The sequence below is a fragment of the Zootermopsis nevadensis genome, unplaced genomic scaffold, assembly GCF_977971745.1.
Source record: "Zootermopsis nevadensis isolate Lab colony 2312 unplaced genomic scaffold, Znev_1.0 Znev_ptg000002l, whole genome shotgun sequence".
Lineage (NCBI taxonomy): Eukaryota > Metazoa > Arthropoda > Insecta > Blattodea > Termopsidae > Zootermopsis > Zootermopsis nevadensis.
Genome location: NW_028259134.1, coordinates 17,181,648 through 17,202,252, shown reverse-complemented (window position 1 = coordinate 17,202,252; position 20,605 = coordinate 17,181,648). Strand labels below are relative to the sequence as shown.

General features: G+C 36.7%; 1 protein-coding gene across 4 annotated transcripts; it reads left to right on the top strand.

The window, feature by feature from the left end:
* Window positions 1–313: 313 nt before the first annotated feature.
* LOC110831874 (pre-mRNA-splicing factor 38B) lies at window positions 314–20,243 on the top strand. Of its 4 annotated transcripts, none has more exons than XR_015535880.1 (8): window positions 314–511; window positions 1,806–1,970; window positions 3,897–4,021; window positions 4,353–4,504; window positions 5,282–5,342; window positions 10,277–10,902; window positions 12,429–12,543; window positions 14,618–20,243. XR_015535880.1 is itself a non-coding variant. In XM_087351628.1 (8 exons), exons 1-8 carry the CDS (start codon window positions 481–483, stop codon window positions 14,637–14,639), a joined length of 1,302 nt encoding a protein of 433 aa, XP_087207754.1. In that variant the 5' UTR covers window positions 316–480; the 3' UTR covers window positions 14,640–20,243. The 4 variants fall into 4 exon arrangements, 2 of the variants coding, with proteins under 2 accessions (XP_087207764.1, XP_087207754.1); XR_015535881.1 differs by having other exon boundaries at window positions 10,277–10,906; window positions 12,424–12,543; window positions 14,618–14,637; XM_087351628.1 differs by having other exon boundaries at window positions 316–511; window positions 12,424–12,543.
* The last annotated feature ends 362 nt before the right edge of the window (window positions 20,244–20,605 follow it).

Here is a 20,605-nt window from a genome sequence, read left to right as displayed (position 1 = left end):
TGTTATCACAAATGTCGGGTTTCTCATTTCCATGTTGGTAGCATGAAACCAAATTCAACAAGGCAGTGAGATACAGACTTTCATAGAATCATCGATAAAGATGGGCAGTTTTGTACTGTCCAATGTTTTTGCTATTTTAGATAAAATACAATATCGTTCAGGGATAGTCCAGGGACATATAATATGTAAATTAATTTCGAAATGACGATCAAGTTTTCTGTAATTAATTGTAATTAAATTTAAACTTTATTTCTTATGATTTATTTCCAAAGAGTTTTGCCAAATAAAAAGCCCTTTCTTTCAATTAATATTCTTTGGTTTTTGACGTCATGTCCAAGGTTAGAAGCCATTGGAATACAACTAAACAAAGTAGTGTAACGTTTATTAATTTGTTATGTGTAATACTTTCCGTATTGTTATTTGATTTTTAAACTGAAAACAGATTGAATTTTAAATCGGGGTTCCTGTCACAAAAATATAATGGATTCCGTAGAAGGGTGTGAAAATGAAGGTAAATCAGCAAAATGCTCATTTCAGTTAAGGACGGATATAAAAAAATAATGAAAGTGGAGTTTCAAAAGCTAAGAAAGTGCATGTTTTTCTAATTTATTTGTGGATTAAAAGTTGAAGTGTCTGATATTGTTTTTATGTTTACGCGTTTGTTTATGAAACATGCGTGTTGAATATAACATGATGCTAGGGAATTGTGACAATGGAAGCCATCGGGAGATTGTTATAAGAAATTTTCGATTTTGTTATTAGTGTTCTGCACGAAATAACCAGTAGTAAATCAACTTTTGTAATGTCTTTTCTGAAATATGCTGTAGATAGTACATGGATTTGCGTAAGACTTGAAGTGTGGATTCACTTAATGATTTTTTTGTGCAAAGTTAATGACCTTTTTCATTAGATATTTTAATTGTGAGTATACTTTTTAGATCTCTGATTGAAATATGTATTTTTCCTGGCTGTGTGTGTATTTTTATATTAGAATTTATTGTCTTCTCAGTGTTCTGTAGGTTCCAGATCTGAATGTGGAACAAGTCACTGTAAAAAAAAATTTAAAAAAACTACTGCAGTTACAACCAGCACATTACAAAGAACAGAAAACCTAAATAACTTAGAAAAATACAGAGATATTGATTATTAAAGCAAGGGTGAATTATTTTATATGTATTCATTTTAGAAAAGGAGGATTTCTTGTATTTCATATTTACATATCACATGACTTTGATGTTTCATAGAAAGTTGTTTTGCTGAGACCATGTGTTATTCGTTCTTACATACAAGGTAGTTTGTCTATTTTAGTTGTGCTGAATTTGCATTCTTGACAGTGTACCAAAGAATATAATGCGCGCTCTCATCAAGACAATATTAGTCTTGCTGAGAATATCTGGAAAAATGGGTACAGTTTATGCATTTTTTGTAATTTTGAGGTTGGTTTGTAAGGCTTCACCTTGTAAAAATATATTTTTAATTGCTTATTTTTAGAGGAAAGGTTAAATCAGGATTTAACATTTTATTGTTTATCCATAATTTTGTTAAGTGATTAAAGGAACATATATTATGTTATTTTAGGTAGTGTAAGTTTTATTTTAGTGGTTTTAAACTATATGCTGATATGTTGGGACATATGGTGTGTAATGTGTCTTATTCATTTTTGCTATAATTTGTTGTATATCTGTTCAATTTTTTTTTGACTTCCTACATTTATAACTGTATGGCCTTGGAGCTGAATTTATTGAAGAACTTGCATGATCACATATGTTTGAAAACTTGTATTTATCATGAATGTTTCATTGCAGGTAGTCCTTGGGGTAACTCCAGTCCAGGTATAGATGACGAAAGAAAGGTGGTTCATCAAAAGATAGAAAAGAAAAATAATGTCTTGCCGTTATGGGGTAATGAAAGAACAATGAACCTAAATCCAATGATTTTAACAAACATTCAGTCTTCCCATTATTTTAAAGGTATTTTGATACATTATTTTTGTAGAAATTCAGTTTGTTGTTTGGGCAGTTGAAAATTTAGCTTGTCAAGAAATTAACTGTTGTTTTCAGAAAATCCTAGGATTGGTCCATATTCCAAGCCAGTTCAATGTAGTTTACATCTTCATAACCTCTTAGATTAATTTAAGTATTATCCTCCCATCTATGCCTATCTCCTATCTAGTATCTACTATTAACTCCTCACCGCCGAGTGGCGTAAAATTACGCCCGGCCTTTAAATCCTGGGGATTGCAGCTGTGCGTAGTATTACGTCCGGCTTTAAGCCTAATTTCTTCAGCTCATAACTTTGTAATGATTAATGCCAGCGCAATGAGGTTTGTAGCACTCTGTTGTGGAAAGTTTTCTGTGTGTGAAGATCCGGCAACCTTGTTGACAAACCCTTAAAGGACTACCTGGGAGTCTAAAAATAGACGACTGGCCTCAGTTTTACAATGGAGATCCCTTCAAGCAGTTGTGTGTTATTTGATGCTGAACAAAGGGCACTTCTAGACGAATTATTGGAAGTGACAGTTATAGTAGCTCGGACATTGAGAGTGTAGACTTTGATTATACACAGTTGGTGACACCGGGAACGTTAGCGATTAGTGATAATGAGAGTAACAATGGTGGTGGCGAAAGCCAGGAAGAAATTGTAGAAGCAAATTCAGGTATTGTTTCCGGCAAGTATATGTGGGAAAATATAGAACCATTTACTGCTTCAAGAGAAGCATTTTGTAATGTATATGGTCCTCGGTTCGACACAGCTGGACTAGATGTCGTGAGTTCATTCGAAATCATTTTCGATACAGCTCTTGTGCAGCTCATTGTAGATGAAACCAACAGATATGCTAAGCAAGAAATTTCTAAAAGTGCCCATCCTCTCACATTTCGATCTAGGATTAGGAAGTGGCAAGATGTCACAGTAGACGAAATTTACGTGGTTTTGGCTGTATGTATGTTGATGGCATTGTTCAAAAGCCTACAATCAGATCTTATTATGCAAAGAACCGGCTGCTGTACACTCCGTTCTCAACTTCTGATCCATTTGCTCCCATTGGTCACACACAGAGAGCTCATCTTATAAGGTAAGATTACAAAACCATCTTTTAAGAGGATTTCAGTGAAAAATTCATAATTATATCTCATATAGTTCAAAAGTTATGGAAAAAAACGTATTTTACAGCAAAATGTAAACGGGCATTTAAAAATTACTACCGCCGGAACAGCACAACAGCGGTATATGCTGGGTATTTAAAATTCTGCGTCAACAGGTTAAGGTTTTCCAAACAAAATTAGTTTCTTTCCATGCATGCTACATATCCCAGTTATACCATCCTTAATTTATTTAGTAGATATTATACAAAATCTGAACCTCTGATTATGAAGTTTATGTATATTGTATGAAATGACATGTTCTACATCCTTTGGTTTAGTCCTAAGAAGGATCTGTGGAATGTAAATAAACTCTATTCTACTCTATGTAATTTTTTGCTCCCATTACTACTTGTCTCTTGGGTCCAGATATTATTCCCGTACATTTATAATGTGTGATCTTCCAGTAGGTATTAGTTATTTGTTGCGTTGTATGTATAAAGTTAATTCAGTAGTATAGTAAGTTATCTTTGGTGCTTCATGAAGTACCACACCATTCAGACATCTGAGGAAGTGGCACTAGAAGGAGGTGAGTGGTCAGCTTCATGCTCTGACCACTTTACCTTTGAGGAAAGAACCCTGATACCCATTGGATAGGAGGTTGGATGGGCCCCAGAACTGGTCTGGATGCTGTGGCAAAGAGAACAATCCTGCTCTTCTAGGAATTGAATCTCAGTCATCCAGCCCTGAGCCTAGTCACTAAGCTATCCCATTCCCCATACACTAATTCACTAATATAGTAACAATCTTTTTCAGTGAACTTGTATGAACTGAAAACTTACCATGAGGTTATAGATGAGATTTACTACAAAGTGACACACCTGGAACCATGGGAGAAAGGAAGTCGGAAGACTGCCGGACAAACAGGCATGTGCGGAGGTGTAAGTGTCCTTGTAAATTACATGTGGAGATACAACAGAAGCTTGTTGATTTGAGACTTGATAATGTGTAGAACCATATTTACTTGGTGTATGTTTCCAGCATGCTGATCAGGTATTTTTATGTTTTGCTCATATACTGTGCCCTGATGTAGGTTAAATCCGGAGGAATGAGGAAGGATTGTAATTGAAGGGCACATATAAACTTATGGTTTGTAATATTCAGGGGAAGATGTAAATATTTTATTTGTATTTTATATGCCCTGCAGACATAATGGCTTTTGTGTGTGTATTGGTATGTGCTTCAAGCCATTCTTACATTTTTGTTTCATAGGTCAGGGGTGTGGGTGCTGGAGGCATCGTTTCCACTGCCTTTTGCCTGCTGTATAAACTGTTTACCCTCAAGTTGACAAGAAAGCAGGTAAATGGGCTACTCACCCATCCAGATTCGCCTTATATTCGAGGTCTGGGTTTTATGTACATCAGGTAAGTTGCGGATGCAAGTCAGATCGGGCTCATGTTGATGAGGAAGTGAGGTGTCTAGTCTTCACTGTTCATGGATCATTTCAGACGTGGAACATATTTGGTTTACATGTGTTTGCTTTGCTTTTTTATACAGTCCAAAATATTTGTTAACAAACACAATGAACTAGAGAAATATGTCAACAGTACTTTTATCAGTTTTTATGTCAATAATTATTGATGTTGTGCATACTTATATTCAAAATACATTTTTGAGGCCTAGAGAATTATATTGCATTTGTGAAGGAGTAAAATGATTTTGTAATGTTCATGCACCTGATTCAGAGACAGGAAGTACAGATCTTGAGAACCAGAGTTCTTAGGTTCTTAAGGTAATAGTGGGATTATACCATCAAATAGGTTACTACTATCTAGTATTATTCATTCCCCTCACATTTTTCATAATTATCTTGCAATATATTATTTTATGCAGCATTATAAAATGACAATTCTAAAAGAAGTTCTGAACCTGAAATGAAACTCCTTTCTTGCAGTTGTTTGACTTTATTTGGTCTTGAGAAGTAGTATTCATGCATCCCTTGCATGCACAAGTCAAGCATTTGGTTTTTGCATGATAAGCTGTGTGTATAGAGCTATGTTTATTTTCTTCGTGTCAATTAAGTCTCCAAATTCTTAATATTTTGTGCAATTCTTACCAGGAAGTGTATGTTTTTGAGTGTGTGTGTGTTTGAAGTTTGCTTTAGCTTGTCCTAATATTGCATGTACACTCTGTGTTGTCAGGTACACTCAGCCTCCAGCAGATCTTTGGGACTGGTATGATGCTTACTTAGAAGACCCTGAGGTACGTAATGCAGCCTGCCCCATTTCCACACACTCCAACCTGATCTATTTCTTTCTTTTTTTTAATCTCGATGCCTGCTAGCATCACAGAAATTACTCTGAGATTGAGTTATGAATTGCTGTTGTTTAAGTAAAGATGTTATCTGACTTTCAAGTTTTTGGGCTATTTTAGGCTGGTTTTATTAGAACTCTATAACACAAAATAAGCAGGAAATTTTTAAAATTTAGTCTTTTTGTCATTTGTTAACATACATGAGTTACGTACAGTAGAAAATGAAACTCGAGACATTTGCCAGACCTGATTGTTATACACCTGATAGTATCTCTCTTTAGTTCAGTCAGTCCACTGAGAAGGAAAGAGTTAATTACTGAAAAGTTGTAGGCTCAATTCTTATTTAATATGTTAATTTAGAAGGAATAAATTAATCTCAAAATGTTTCTGTACTGTTCTACCTTTTGACTACAGTGAAAGTATCATTTATATTGTTCCATTTAGCATTTAAAATGTTCAAGGCTAAAAAAATTATTTTCAGTGTATTTAACATTTATATATACCCTTGAAATTTTCCTTCCAAGTCCATCCTAAACCTCTAACTTGAAGGCAAGGCTGAAAGAAACCTGGTAAGTAAAAGGAACTTTTTATTCTAATTAAAATTGATTTTCTGTAGTTTTGGGAGTTAATTCATTGAATTCAGCAGAACCATTGATTTGTTTCTTGCTTAGTTGAGTGAAAATCTACATGCATGTTTATCATGTTGCAGCTCGTGCTCCGCACCTCAATTCTGTAATTTGCAACATTATTCTTAAGTGTGGAGTTACATGATTTTTCAATAGACTTTTTTGTGAATTGAAGATGACTTTCTTCTGGGATATTGCATCATGTAGTCTAATAGAAATTGACGAACCAAAATGTCTTATCAATTTCTATGAAACTACATGGCACAACTTCCCAGAAGACAGTCATCATCATACTTGCTACAATGGGAACATAAAGTCTTATTTTTCAGTGACTTTTCCATTATGAAATTAGTTTTATTTGCTCTGCTTCACATTGTACAGTGTATTGCATAGTGCTGGCATTGTGTTGTTGCTACTCTGAAAACACCCTTTGTGGGCTAGCGGAAGGTGTCATTCATTAGTTTGAATTTTTCTTTTGTTCTTGGATATTATAATAAGAACCACATGTTGTTATGTAGATTAATTTTATCCCATGCATTTTGGGGGGAGGGTTGAGTCCATAAACCTCCTGTTTAAATTCAACTATGTTGCTCTTTGGAGCTTACATCTGATATTAACTGTAACAGTGCAACCCTGGAATAATGTAGCTTATTATGTTTGTGGATTTATGTTCTTAAGAAAAGAGTTATCCACTCATTTGTTCTCTTGTAGCATCTGTAATTGCAGAATTCAAATTGAAAACCATAGGTGTAAAATTTCAGTTATGGTCAGTCTCATTCTGCTACTGGAATCAGAAATTTCTGATTTAGTGTGCTCTGATTTTTTTGAAGAAGGAGGTCATGTTTCTGAATGATAAGTTCTGCTTTGTTTTGAAGATGGCTGTCCTCTGGGTTGTTGTGCTGTGTAGTCTGGAATAAATTTACTGATGTTTCACAGGTACAGAGGTACTTGATGCCTCCCTCTTCAGGGCAAATACTGAACAGATGAGACTACTTGAGACCTAGGACTAGACGGGTGAATAATACTAAAATTAATCATTAAAAAATGGGACAATTTATCTGGTGCAGAATAGGGACCAGTGATGGGATCTTGTGAATACAGCAATGAACCTTCAGGTTCTCAAGGACTTTTGAGGGAAGTAGTTTAAATTTTTCTTTTTGTCTGTTGATTGTTCTTGGAACCTGATGAGCTGTTTGTATGAAGTTAAAATGAATTTAAACAACTGTACTTTTCACCATTAAAATTTTAAGACAGTTTGCATCTTAAATAAGATTTTCATTATAATGTAGCTGTATTATTGATAGTACTTCTGTGTATTACCCACATTATTTCAGGCTTGTTCTGTGTCTCTGTTTAGTAATGTTTTATGTTGGAACTTTCGATATCCAGCACAAGTTGTGTTTTGATTGTGATTATGTTTAAACCACAAGGAAAGGATGGAGGTTTCAGGAACATTATCTTGATAAGGATGTTTCCCGAGTAGCTTTGCCAGATTTGTATGTTTGTGAATGTAATAGCCATTCCGTGTTCCAACAGGATCCAAGGCCTGCTACGTCCTAAGACTTGCGGAGTGCAACTTTTGTGCTTCGAAGCTTGTTTGACTGCAAGTACTAAGACGTATTTTGTTCTTGATGCATCTTTTAGAGTCTAAGTTTGGAGAAAACTTTGGTTTATTGGGCTCTTGTACATTTATGCCATGCAATAGAGAATTGAGTTTTGAGCATATATATAAATATTTATTTGTAGCAGAAAGAGCCTAGTAAACATAAGTGAAAGTGTTTCAAAGGAAATGTGTGTTCCAGACATACCCTTGTCCAGTGATTTCTTTCTTTATCATTGTACACCTTGGTCTTTGTCTGATGGCTTCCCCCTTGTATTTTCATTTCCCACAAAGATACATTTAAATTTTCTCCTATTTGCTTTGTCTATAAAGCAACAGTGATTGTATCTCATTGAATAGTGGCCTGTGGTTTATCTACTAATAGTGGGTTTGTTGTAGCAGATATTTTGTCCCATTAGGATGTGGTTATACATCTTTGTGCCAAAATTTGTTCGTTAACATAGGAATTAGCTTCAGTTTGAAAGAGAAATATATTAAACTGCATACAGTGAAGTAAGAATCTTTCAGAGTATTGTAGGTATCTAGTGACAAGCTTAGGCAATTTTGAATCTTTGGGTTCTGTTACTGGAGAGTATGTCTGTTTAGGTTATTTTTCAAAATAAAAATGGCTTCTTGTAATCAAATTGTTAAAAACAGAATTGCAAGAAGCCAAAGTGATTCATTAAATTATACCTTGGTGCACACATTATGTTTGTGCATGGGCCTACTAAATTCTCTAGAAAGGAATGTACCTTTTAATCAGCTGATACATTTAGAATTTGAAGACAGTGTGGTGTCTGCAATGGGATCAGTGAACATTGTTTTCATTGGCTCATGTGCAATGATTAGTTTTAGCATATTTGCTTGCTTATTCTGGTAACTGTCTATAAAGTTTTTTATTGTTTATCATAACACTTAATGTTAAGTGAACATACTAGTAATGTTTTGGATCAAGGGCTGAACTCCACTTTAGGCTTTGTTATAATTTATGTCTTTATTGTTACAGATTTTAATGCATATTAAATGTGTCTGATTAGTTGAGACATATTTCAAGTCAAAATTAAATTATTAATTGGGTAATATGATTTAATAAACCTAATATGGAATTCAGAAGTTAAGCTGTAATTGTTCCCAGTAAGCCCCTTATTTCATATCAGCTTCAGTGCATTAGCCTCTCATAATCCTCTTGTTACCATCCATTATATTCTTCTCTTTTCCTGCACAGAATGCTGTGATTTCATGTTATGCATCTATCTTCTTTTCCCATTTATAAATCATAATTCACTGTCCTTTGTATTTGGGAGACTTTGAAAATGTTTGAAATCAATTAGCTGAAAAGCATTATACCAATTTATATTAATCCTGATAAAAATTCTCCCAAAACTACACCTCAGCTGTCTAACAGATACTGATATCTGGCAGTGTGTATTGTCATATACAGATACATTTTGTGCTGTTTTAAAATAGGAATTAAATCTTGTGTATAGTTCAGATCTGTTTTGTAAAAATTAAGAGGATGCATAGTTGAGTGGGACTTTTGAAGCCAGATGAGTACTTAATTGTTGGTAGCTGGGGTTTTAGTTATTAGATTATTGTTCTAATGTACAGCAGTATTTGAAACAAATGACTCCTCCATAATGGCCATTATGTTCTGATTCATTTTCAACATAGAAAAATTGAAATTAATCTGTTTTGGCTTTATATTATGCAAGAACAAGCCTGACCATAAGAATTCAAACACAGACACACATGGAAATAAACTAATGAACACATATTGCATTTAAAGTTTTAAGTATTTGTTTTTAAGCACTTTCAGCATTGGTGTCTGCTTTTCAATCTCACTTTCTTTCTGCATGGATAACTTTCAAAATTAGAATTGGCCAATGAGCAAGGGTAGCTCAGTCAATACAATGACTGACTGCAGGCTGGGCACCAACATTTTAGTGAGATGTTTTCAAAAGCACCCAGCCAGTAAGCATTGATAGTTTTTTGGGCATTTAATGTCATGCTGTGCACTACATTTCAGTAGCTGGGTCTGCTTCTATCAGTAACAACTGTAATACACCATCATCAGTACCCTTTAGGATTTACCTAACCATACTAAGAAGTAGACTGATTATATTGACTGAAGGTAACAGTATGAACCTTGCAGCTGCAGTGAAGTATTCTTGGGAGATATCAGTCATCGATAATTGAGGGATAAACAGTTTAAAAAATTGTATCTTATTCCATACCAACATTGCTGATTGCCTGAGAATATTTCATTGCATTCACTCACTGTGAAAGCTTAAGTTCTACATAGGTTAAAGCTCTATAATACCATAGAGTTACATCCTTGATAAAATAAAAGGGAAAAGAATTTATTCTTACCAGTTTACTTGGTGAAGGGATTCCTCTAAGCTTTAGTTCATAAAGTAAACTATGAATGAATACATTTTTCTGTGTGTGTCTGAATAGCTACTTTAGAAGTTTTATCTTACATTATTTATGCTTCAAACTCATGGGACTCATAGCACACTGCTAAGTGCCCATTATTTATTATGGCCATTCTGATATATATACTGCTGTTCATTATTATCTGTATCCTTCATCTTATACTAGATACATTGTATTTTATGTATTTTATAGATGGTGATGTTTCATTTGTTTTATTGCAGGAAATGGATGTGAAGGCAGGAGGTGGTCAGGTGATGACAATCGGTGAAATGCTTCGTGCATTCCTCACTAAACTAGAATGGTTCTCCTCACTGTTTCCTCGGATACCTGTCCCAATCCAGCAGAAGCTTGAGAAGAAACTTAATGAGCGCTTCCCACCAGTGGTTGCTCCAGTACGCCAGCCAAAACCAGTTTTGCAGCAGCCACAACCAGTCAAGGAGGCCCGTCACATTCCAGATGAAGAAGTCTCATTTGGTGAGGCTGAACGTTTCTCACGTCTGCGGAGAGCTGATGGAGTTGGGGGCACAGCTGCAGCATTACCAGGCCGTGGTGCAGAGAGGGATCGTCGGCGAACTCCAGAGAGAGATCACAAGAGAGGACATAGTTCAGAAGTGTCACGTAGCCGTGGTTATAGCAGAGAGAAAAGAGGTTACAGTAAGGATAGGAGTCCAGCCCAGTACAAGAGCAATAGCCAGCGTAGGAGTCGAGACAGGAGTCCAGTTCGCTATAGAAATAGGAGCAGAGAAAGAAGCCCTGCACGCTTCAGGGGAAGTCCAGCACACAAAGACAGAAGTCCGCGTCATAGAGACAAAGAACACAGACAGAAGTCAAGGGATCACAAGGACAGGTAGGTAAAGTATCTGACATGTTAATAAGCTTATTTACTTCTGTACTATCCACCTATCTCCCCTTTCTCTGTATTAGTGTATACATTTTACCATTTTCATACTTATGACCTTGTAACACTTCAACTCAATTAACCTCTGCGCGCGGATGAACGTAAAAATTCGTGAGGCATAAATACCCCCTTGTGGATATCGGTGCAGTGTACGGGCGGCTGCAAGCTTAATTTTTGTAGCCCATAACTTTTTAACGAATAACGCCAGCGGAATGCGGTTTGCACTGCTTTGTTCTGAAAAGATAACTGTATGTGGACATATGGCAACACCGCCACATTCCATTGAGTTCTACCTGGGAATCTAAAAATAATATCCTGACCTTCTCATTCTTATCATGGATGTCTCTTCGTCTAGTCGCGAACTTACAGAAGCAGAATGACGTGCAATTCTAGAAGAAGTTTTGGATGAAAGTGACTGTGAGCATAGTTCGGACACCGACAGTGCAATAATAGACATTAATTATAAACAGTTGGTGACAACTGGAGATAGTGATAATGAGAGTAAACAATGGTGGTGGCGGTGAAATACACGAAACTCAGATTCTGATCCACATCCTTACACTGCTCACACACAGGGCGTTCATCTTATAAGGTAAGATAATAAAACCGTCTTTTAAGAGGATTTCAGTGAAAAAATTTTAATTATATCTCATATAGTTCCAAAGTTATGATAAATATAGTATTTTAGAGCAAAATTTAAAGGGACACTAAGAAAGTATTACCGCAGGATGAACACAACCTCGGACTTTAAATCTCCGCGGCAAAGGGTTAAATACATGAGAACTGTGTTCATGAAATTTCTTTATATAACTGAATCTTTGCCACCTCCTCTAGTTTACATGTTAGACTCATGCTTTTCATGTTTTCAGATTATGGCCAGTTCTCCCATTTCTTTGGTAAATATTTTAATTTTTTTTTCTGCAGGTTACTAAGTTTTTCAAACACTGTTTGGCCCAGTATGGTATATTCCAGCAGTATAACCTCTGATTTTGTTAAGAGAAATTTCATTGGCATAAAACTTGTGGTCTGTGGTCTTTGTGCCCACAGTTTTAGAATGAATTCTAAATGCTGCTACTACATGTGCAAGATTAGCAGTTTATATATTGTGTAATGCATATGTCAATGTTAGCATGACAATCTTATCTTTTTATGTAATTTCATTTTGGAGATTGCCTTTATTATATTGGACAGTATTCAGGAATATATAACTTCAGCTTTCTGGTGAGGTTGTGTCGAATGTCTGGTGTTAACCAATTTTTTGGCAAATGCTGCAGTTGCTGTTTTCAAGATGGCAAATGTAGTGTTTGCCAAAATATTGGTTAACATCAAACATTTGACACAGCTCTCACCAGAAAGCCGAAGTTATACGATGCACTCCAGTTGTGGAAACCGACAAACAAGTATTCAGGAATAGTCATGGAGATGTAAAAATTGTTGTGTGATGCTTATGACATTGGACATGTTTTTCAGCATAGGACACAGACACAAAACGCCAGATGATTTTGCAGATGAGCTCAGGCGAGAAAAAGAGCGTCAGAAGCGGGAGAAAGATAGGGATAAGGAACAAGAAAAGGACAGAGGCAGATCCAGGTAGATGAATATGGAAGAGTGGTGTTTCAGTGCAGTACACTTGCAGGATTTGTAAATTATAGATAAGTATTTCCCTGCAATTGAGATTATGTGCCTGTTGTCCACTTATCCCAGTCATAAATCCCCTTCATTCATGCTTTTCCTCAGTATTCATATTCGTTGTTTTCCAGCAGGAATATCTTTCTCTATAATAGAAATGTGGAATCTGTTGGACTGATAATGACATGTCAGAAGATAATCTTGTCCACAAAACTGAATTAAAAGCAAAGTTTAAGATAGAATTAAGATTGAAGTTATGTTTATCCGTAAATACGAGGCGCGTCCCAAAAGTAAGTTTCCCTGGGGCCGTTTACAGAAACAAAACACAATTTCATGGAAATATTTATTGCAACAGATACAGCAAGTGTCCAGCTATTTTTCAACATATTAGCCACCGGAATTGAGACATTTGTCATACCGTGGGACCAACTTTTGAATACCTGTGTCGTAGAAGTCTGCCGCCTGGGATTGGAACCACTGTGTGACAACCATCTCCGCCTCTCTGTCATTCTCAAAACGCTGACGCTGACCGGACAGGAATTTCTTGAGGTGTAGGAAAAGATGGAAATCACTGGGAGCGAGGTCCGGGCTGTAGGGTGGATGATTAAACACCTCCCAGCTGAACTCCTGCAGGAGACTTGCTGTCCGTCGAGCCGTGTGCGGCCTAGCGTTATCGTGCAGGAAGACAATACCGGCACTAAGCATCCCCCGCCGCTTGTTCTGAATGGCCCGTCGCAATTTCTGCAGTGTTTCGCAGTAACGCTCAGCATTCACCGTCTCACCTCTGGTCAGGAAGTCGACGTGGAGAACGCCCTGTCTGTCCCAGAACACCGTGCACATCACTTTCCGCGCCGACAACGTCTGCTTGAATTTCGTCTTACAGGGAGATCCACTGTGACGCCAATGCATTGACTGCTGCTTGGTTTCTGGGGTAATGTGTGCAATCCACGTTTCATCACCTGTGATGATCCGGTCCAGAAACTCGTCGCCGCCATCATGGTACCGCTGCAGAAATGTCAATGCTGACTCCATGCGCTTTGTTTTGTGTTCTGGTGTCAGTTGCTTCGGCACCCACCTGGCGCACAATTTCTTGAACAACAGGTGCTCCGTGACAATTTTGTGCAACAAGGAGCGGGAAATCTGCGGGAAATGACTGCTGAGTTCCGTAATTGTGAAGCGACGATTATCCATAATGTGTTCCCGCACAAGCTCCACAAGGTCGTCTGTAAGGATGGATGGCCTCCCACTGCGCTTCTCATCATGCACACTTTGTCGACCTGCTGAAAATTGTCTGCACCAGCGACGCACCATCTGCTTGCTCATGACGTTAGGCCCATAGACCCGGCACAGCTGACGATGAATTTTGATCGGCGCTATGCTCTGTGCATTCAAAAACTTTATCACTGACCGCACTTCACAGTCGGCGGGAGCTAGAATAAGAACCTCCATCTTCAACAGCTGCAACAATGCTACTGTGAGAACGCGGGAAGTACCGTTAGTGCATGCGCCATGCTACGTCATTGCTCTATTACGTACGCACAGTCGCTTCGCGCAATATAAGGTTTGCTAGCTGTGGGACGAGTGGGAAACTTACTTTTGGGACGCGCCTCGTATAAGTTAATAATTATGAAGTCACCACATGTTTGGGGGTACCAATAATTAATCAAGCAACCAATGAACTGTCAACTAACCCATCATTTTGTTGTGACTGATGCACCTTCAGCTTCCAGGCTAAGGTATGAGTAAGATAGTCAGTCCACAGGTAATTGAGTAAATGTTTAATGTCCCAGACAACGTGGTCATTCCCATTGTCAAGCATATTTTTATGTAGTCCCACACTTTTCCCTCCTCGTCACAAATTTTTAAAGTTAAATTCAGGAAGTTAATCACATAGAACTTCAAACATGTTTTAAATCAACAGTACTTAATTCTAAGGAACTGCAGATTGCATCATGCCAGCAGTGAGTTTTTAATAATGTGTTATTAACAATTACTTGTTTTCTTTCAGGATAATCTTAGTTCCTTTCTTTTTCAGGCACAAACACAGCAGGAGCTGAGGCAGAGCCACATAGCACAATTTTAATTATCAGAACAAAATGTGATTTATGGCTCATTTCATTTGATGCCTCAAAAGTATTAAATTTGTTGACTTGAAAGAGAAATGAAATGGCAGTTAGACAATTAAGAGACAGAACAGTGATATAAGATTTGGGCAATGCACTTCTTAACCCAGGGACATGGTAAGATTGAAAGCACTTCCTGTCTTGTGAATAGTTTCTTTTGCAGTCAGAGTTGATCATTTTTAATAAATTATTCTGGTAAGTTTTTATATTGTAAAAGGGTGGAGAACTGAATAGAAGTAATATTTATGAGCATGATCTTCAGGGAGATCCAACAGATGCTGACATGAGACTAACTGGCAACTGGATCTAAGACGTGGAAGGCAATAAATTACCAAGGGTATAAGAATGAATAAGCTGAATTGATGCTGTGAGCATTGTTTATATGATACTGGTATATACAATGCAGACTGTTAGATGTTTCTATAGAGTCAGTCTCATCAAGACTGAAATTTTATTTTACATATGAAAGATAGAAGAATCTGGACATACTTTAATCATGTTGATTAGGTTTCTGCTTGTGGTTCAAAATTTGTTATTATGCAGGCCTTCCATCTGTTGTTTATGAAATTTTAATTATTTAGAAGTATCAGCATTCATTTCAGCTTTATTTTGTTAGATGGGCAGAGACAAACATAATGTTTGTGTTCTGTAATACAGAAGGTTGTATCTGAAGGCAGAATACTGAAGTTACTTTTTCTTGCAGCAGTTACAATTTAAAACACTCTTAAAATGTCACAAACTGGTTGAGAGAGTACCAAGTTATCAGTATAGGATCACAGGCACCAAGATTAAGAATGAAACTGATGTGTAATAATGACAGTGAAAATGTACTTCTCTTTCTGTGTCTGACTTTGAGTTATTTTACCACTAAAAATTGTGTCTACATTAAGATGATACGTAAAACATTACATGGCAATTTTGATAAATAAAACTCAGCATGGAAATAGTTAGGTTGTAGCTCTTCTTTGCTTCTCGTCATTCTTGCCATTATCAGAAGCAGAAGGTTAGTAGGACAACTGGAAATGCTTGCCACAAAAAAGCAACAGACCAAGTAAAGTGGAGCAACTACACCAGCATGTGTTGAATGTTGATGGCATCAAATGAAATGAATTGTTTAGTTTTGTTAGCTTGGACTGTGTTTGTGCAAAACAGTTATTAATTGTTCTTTTTGTATTTGCCAAATGTTCAAGGCATTGTAATGTTAGCAGGTACTCCAAGGAACAGTGAACCATATTTATCGTGTTATGAGTGCATGAGCAAGTGGATGTTTTGTGTGTGTGAGAGTGAAACAAGTCTATTGCATAATAATTAACATAAAAATATAACAAGTATATCCATGAAACTCTTTCACTATCATGGTCATCTTTCATCCCATATTTAAATACATTTTTGTGCATAAATCAGAGAGTGGTTGTGCTGTAGGTGTTTTTTATTTGAAGCAAAATGAAAGTTTTTGAATGAGTTTTGCCAAAACTTTCTTACACATAAGTGGTCATTATGTAAAACATATTCCGTCTATAATGTGAGACGAGCTGGAAGATAGTATTAGTTGGAAAGTTTGAAACCATAATCAGTTCTGTGCTATTATATACATTTAATAAACAAAACCTCGGTCTCAGAAAATGAAAATTGTGTTCTGAATGTAACAAGGACATTTGTTGGTTGACTAATTTACTTTAAGATTAGTGTCTTATGGGGATTTGCCCTTTATAACAGACTAATTGTTTGGGTACTTTTCACCCAAAGATGGGAGCAGACCCAGCTCCTAAAACATTGTGTTTTGTTTACAGTACTATCTGTAATACACATCATTAGTATCCTCTAAAATTGTTTCATTTATAGCCTGCCTTCCCTAGGAAAGAAGGTAGACTTCGTAGATCATCATTTTGACTATTATCAGTTTGACATTCATAACTAATGGGTCACTGCAGCTAGGAGTACAAAATTGTGTCTGAAGATTGAATGCTGACAACCGTCATTGGAGACGTATTTAGAATTGCAGGCAACAAATTCTGACTTGAGTAGGATTCAGTCATATGATTGTACACAAGCCCAGAACACTATCAGTAACCCATGAGATAAACTTAATTTTAATTAGGTTACCTGATTTGATATAATTTTATTATTTTACAGTATCATTTGAATAACCAGGAAGTAAATAGAATCCCCTCTAACTCTTTAATATTGTGTTACATTTATTTACTATATTAGATTGACATTTAGGTTTATTAGGTCCTTCGGTGTTCAGTGTGGGAAAGGCATAATGTACACATACTGAATATTATTAAGCCGTGCTTCATTGGGAGTAGTTTTTAGTGTGGAAACTTAAATTGGTCTTGGACATAGATTATATACATTTGCAGGAAGTTTAATGTTATGCTGTATGGTTTGCTGGTTTTTTGTATATGTACCTGAAAATAGAATGGAATTAGTTTTAGGAGAGTCTGAATTACCCAGCAGTATCTAGAAGTACGAGGGTCGCTCATTAAGTAATGCCCCACATTTTTTTCCTCAGAATATATTTATTCAAGATGGCTGAAATTTAGTGACAATATAAATCAATGTTTCCCTTACACATACTATTTTTCCACATAGTCCCCATCAACTTGTACGGCTTTAAGCCATCGTGGAACAAGTGCGTGCATGCCTTGCCGGTACCAGCTCTTGTCCTGTGCACGTAGCCATGTCCTCACTGCTTGAATCACGCTCTCGTCATCTTCAAATCTTGTTCCGCGGATAGCATCTTTGAGTGGCCCAAAGAGATGAAAGTCGGAGGGTGGATGGGGCAGCACCGTCCAACCCAATTTGGTGATTTCTTCCCGGGTTCTCGGACTTGTGTGAGGGCGTGCATTGTCGTGCAGGAGCAAAATTTCTGCTGGATGCTTGTGAGGCCGAACTCGTCGGAAACGCTTCTTGAGGGTTTCAGGGTCCCGATGTACGCGTCTCGCACCTCTTGGCATTACATCCACAAGAATGAACCCATCACTGTCCCAAAAGACAGTCATCATGACTTTTCCGGCGGAGGGAGTTGTCTTGAATTTCTTCTTTCTCGGTGATTGAGGGTGATGCCACTCCATTGACTGCCTTTTTGTCTCCGGCTCAAAGTGGTGTATCCAGGTTTCGTCACCTGTAATGATCCCTCAGCATCAAAACGCTTCCAACAATTCAGAAGAAATTGTTTTCCTTTGAATCCTGTGGTCTGCTGTGAGACTTCGTGGAACCCATCTTGCGCACACCTTCGAATATGCAAGAGCCCGGATAATTGCAATTACACTTCCATTGCTGACTGAAAGCTGTTGGGCCAATTGTCGAGTTGTGACGCGCCGATCCTCACGAATAATGGCATCCGCGCGGTTCAACATGTCTGGAGTGGTGGCTGTGGCAGGACGCCCAGAGCGCGGCAGATCATGGAGCTCGGTTTCTTCACTTCCTGAAGCTTTAACTCTCTTAGCCCAGCGACCAACGGTGCTCCTATCGACTGCACAGCTTCCATACACAGCACACAAACATTTATGAATGTTCACCACAGTTTCTTTTTCAGCAAAAAAGAATTCAATTACAGCTCGTTGCTTGTAACGAGAGTCGTTCACAGACGCCATTTTAACAGTTCACTACAGCTCCGCCATTGGTTGGAATCATTTGAAACTCCGTACACGAACGCGAGAAACATCAAATCTCAAGCATGTAAAAGTACACTTTTCTATCTTCATTATTGGCTGAGAAAAAAAATGTGGGGCATTATTTAATGAGCGACCCTCGTATATTACAAAAGTGTTTAACAATGACAGCTTTTCAGCATAATTCAAATAATGTACTAAATGTGGTTTCCCAAGTAGTTGATATTAAGATGCCAATGTGTATTGGCTCTTTTATTGAAGTTAAGTTTCCATTTTTGGTAAATTATGAGTTTCAGAATTCATGCATATATTTTGTTGGTTTCTGATGTACAGTATACCATTTGCTCTCTTTTTTAGCCCTTCCCTGTTACGTATTAGCATGGTGAAATAACTCAGATTGATGCAGTTTGTAAATAGTACTGTCATTTCACTGATGACAGGAAATTCTTAATGTAGGAACTGGCATTGTCCTTGTTGCAGGGATCCTGTTTTCATTAATTAACAAATGCTCAGAGAACAGGTGTAATTTGCTACCATAAGTTGAGACTTTAAAGCCATGGTTGATCATTATCTGTACAGGAGGTTCTTGAGATGTTGATTCATAGTGTGATGTACATTTCCTTAAAACCCAATGTTAACCCTTTAGAACTCAGTGGTAACTATATATACCATCTAATTAAACAATCAGTAACTCTGCATTTTGGCCACAGTGATTTATGGGTTTTGTATAATACTCAGAATAAACTGATTATTTCTTAAAATAGCATTTACCAGTTGATCTTTTTAGTAGGTTGATTTTTTTGAGCCAGGGGCTGAATTTTTAAGTATCATTTAGATGAGCTTTGGCTTCAAAGGATTGACTATGTGAATGTTGAATGATCTGCAAATAGTATGGGTAGATTCTCAGGCATCCATATGTGTACATGTATTTCACCCAGGGAATGAACTGTTTTCATATATTCATATAAATCACACTTGTTTACATTATGTTATGTCTGATGTTATATTAGTAATCATATCCTTACAGGGTATTTACAAATAAATGGGCAGTATGTAGTCTGTTAATGGGAAATCTTGTGACTAACCAGAGTAATTATGATTTAAAATTCTCAGGACCAATTTCCATTGTTATAAAGAGTTCTGTGGTCGAATGTGGAAGTCTGACATTTAAGAATATTCAGCATGTTCATTTTTGTGCATTCAGCAAATCATTATGGTGCATGGTTTACCAAGTAGGATTTGAGGTTCACATGGCAGTGAGTATGAAGATGGCTTTCTTGTAAGTTGTAGTTCTGTATAGTTTAGTATGAGTTTACATTGCTGCCACCATCATCAGGGCAATAATGCAGGCAGCAAGGACTTCTGAAACGTTGGTAAACTTCTACCAGGCTACATGGCACTACATCCAAAATGCTGCATCTATGGTAATTCATATTAATGAAGAAGTGTAAGAAGAGAAATCACAATAATTTGTTCTTACATAAATTACAGTTTTTACTGGAACTGTTTGGTTGACAGTAGTAATTCAGTTAGTTACAACATACCATACAGGAGTTTAATGTACTGTTAAGATGACTGAAAGATGAGCAGATAAAGTAATAATTGACATTGTAAAGGCCTTGTATTGCACTGTAGAAGTTAATTTTTACACCAAAACAATTTACCCAAGCAAGTGTCTTCATTAAATACCATTTTTGTGTGTGTATGAATGAATCAACTTGGCATATTAAGTTGTGACAGAAGGGCCTATCTGAATTCAAGCATTGTATGTGAAAATGTTTTAAAACAGTGTGTAAGTATTTTAGATAGGAACAGTTTCTTTTTATGTGCTGTGGTTTCACTTTCTGCTCAGTAATATGTAATTGCATTTCTTGAGAAAGTAATACAATTTTGATATGAAAAATAAATTGTTTACAAAGTTTGTTTTTATTTTTTTGGTACTGGTACAGATATTATATTCACTTCTTAACATTATATTGAAATCAGTAACCACTTAAGAGTTGTACCAGTACTGCAGCCTACTGTACATTTACAGTACAAGAAATGAAAATGATGGAAGAAAACAGATTCTCAGAATGTGTCTTAATCTTGAAAGTCATTACTTTGAGAGTTTGGTAATATTTTAATTTCAGTAAAAGTGTGGATTTTGCATTATTAGTGGACTATGATCTTCATCCTATACAAAACAGAAATGATCTTGAAGACGAAGAAGAAGTATTGTGGAGGAGAGAATATATAGAAACTTTTTCTCAGTTTCCTTTCCTGTGTCAGGACTAGATACCT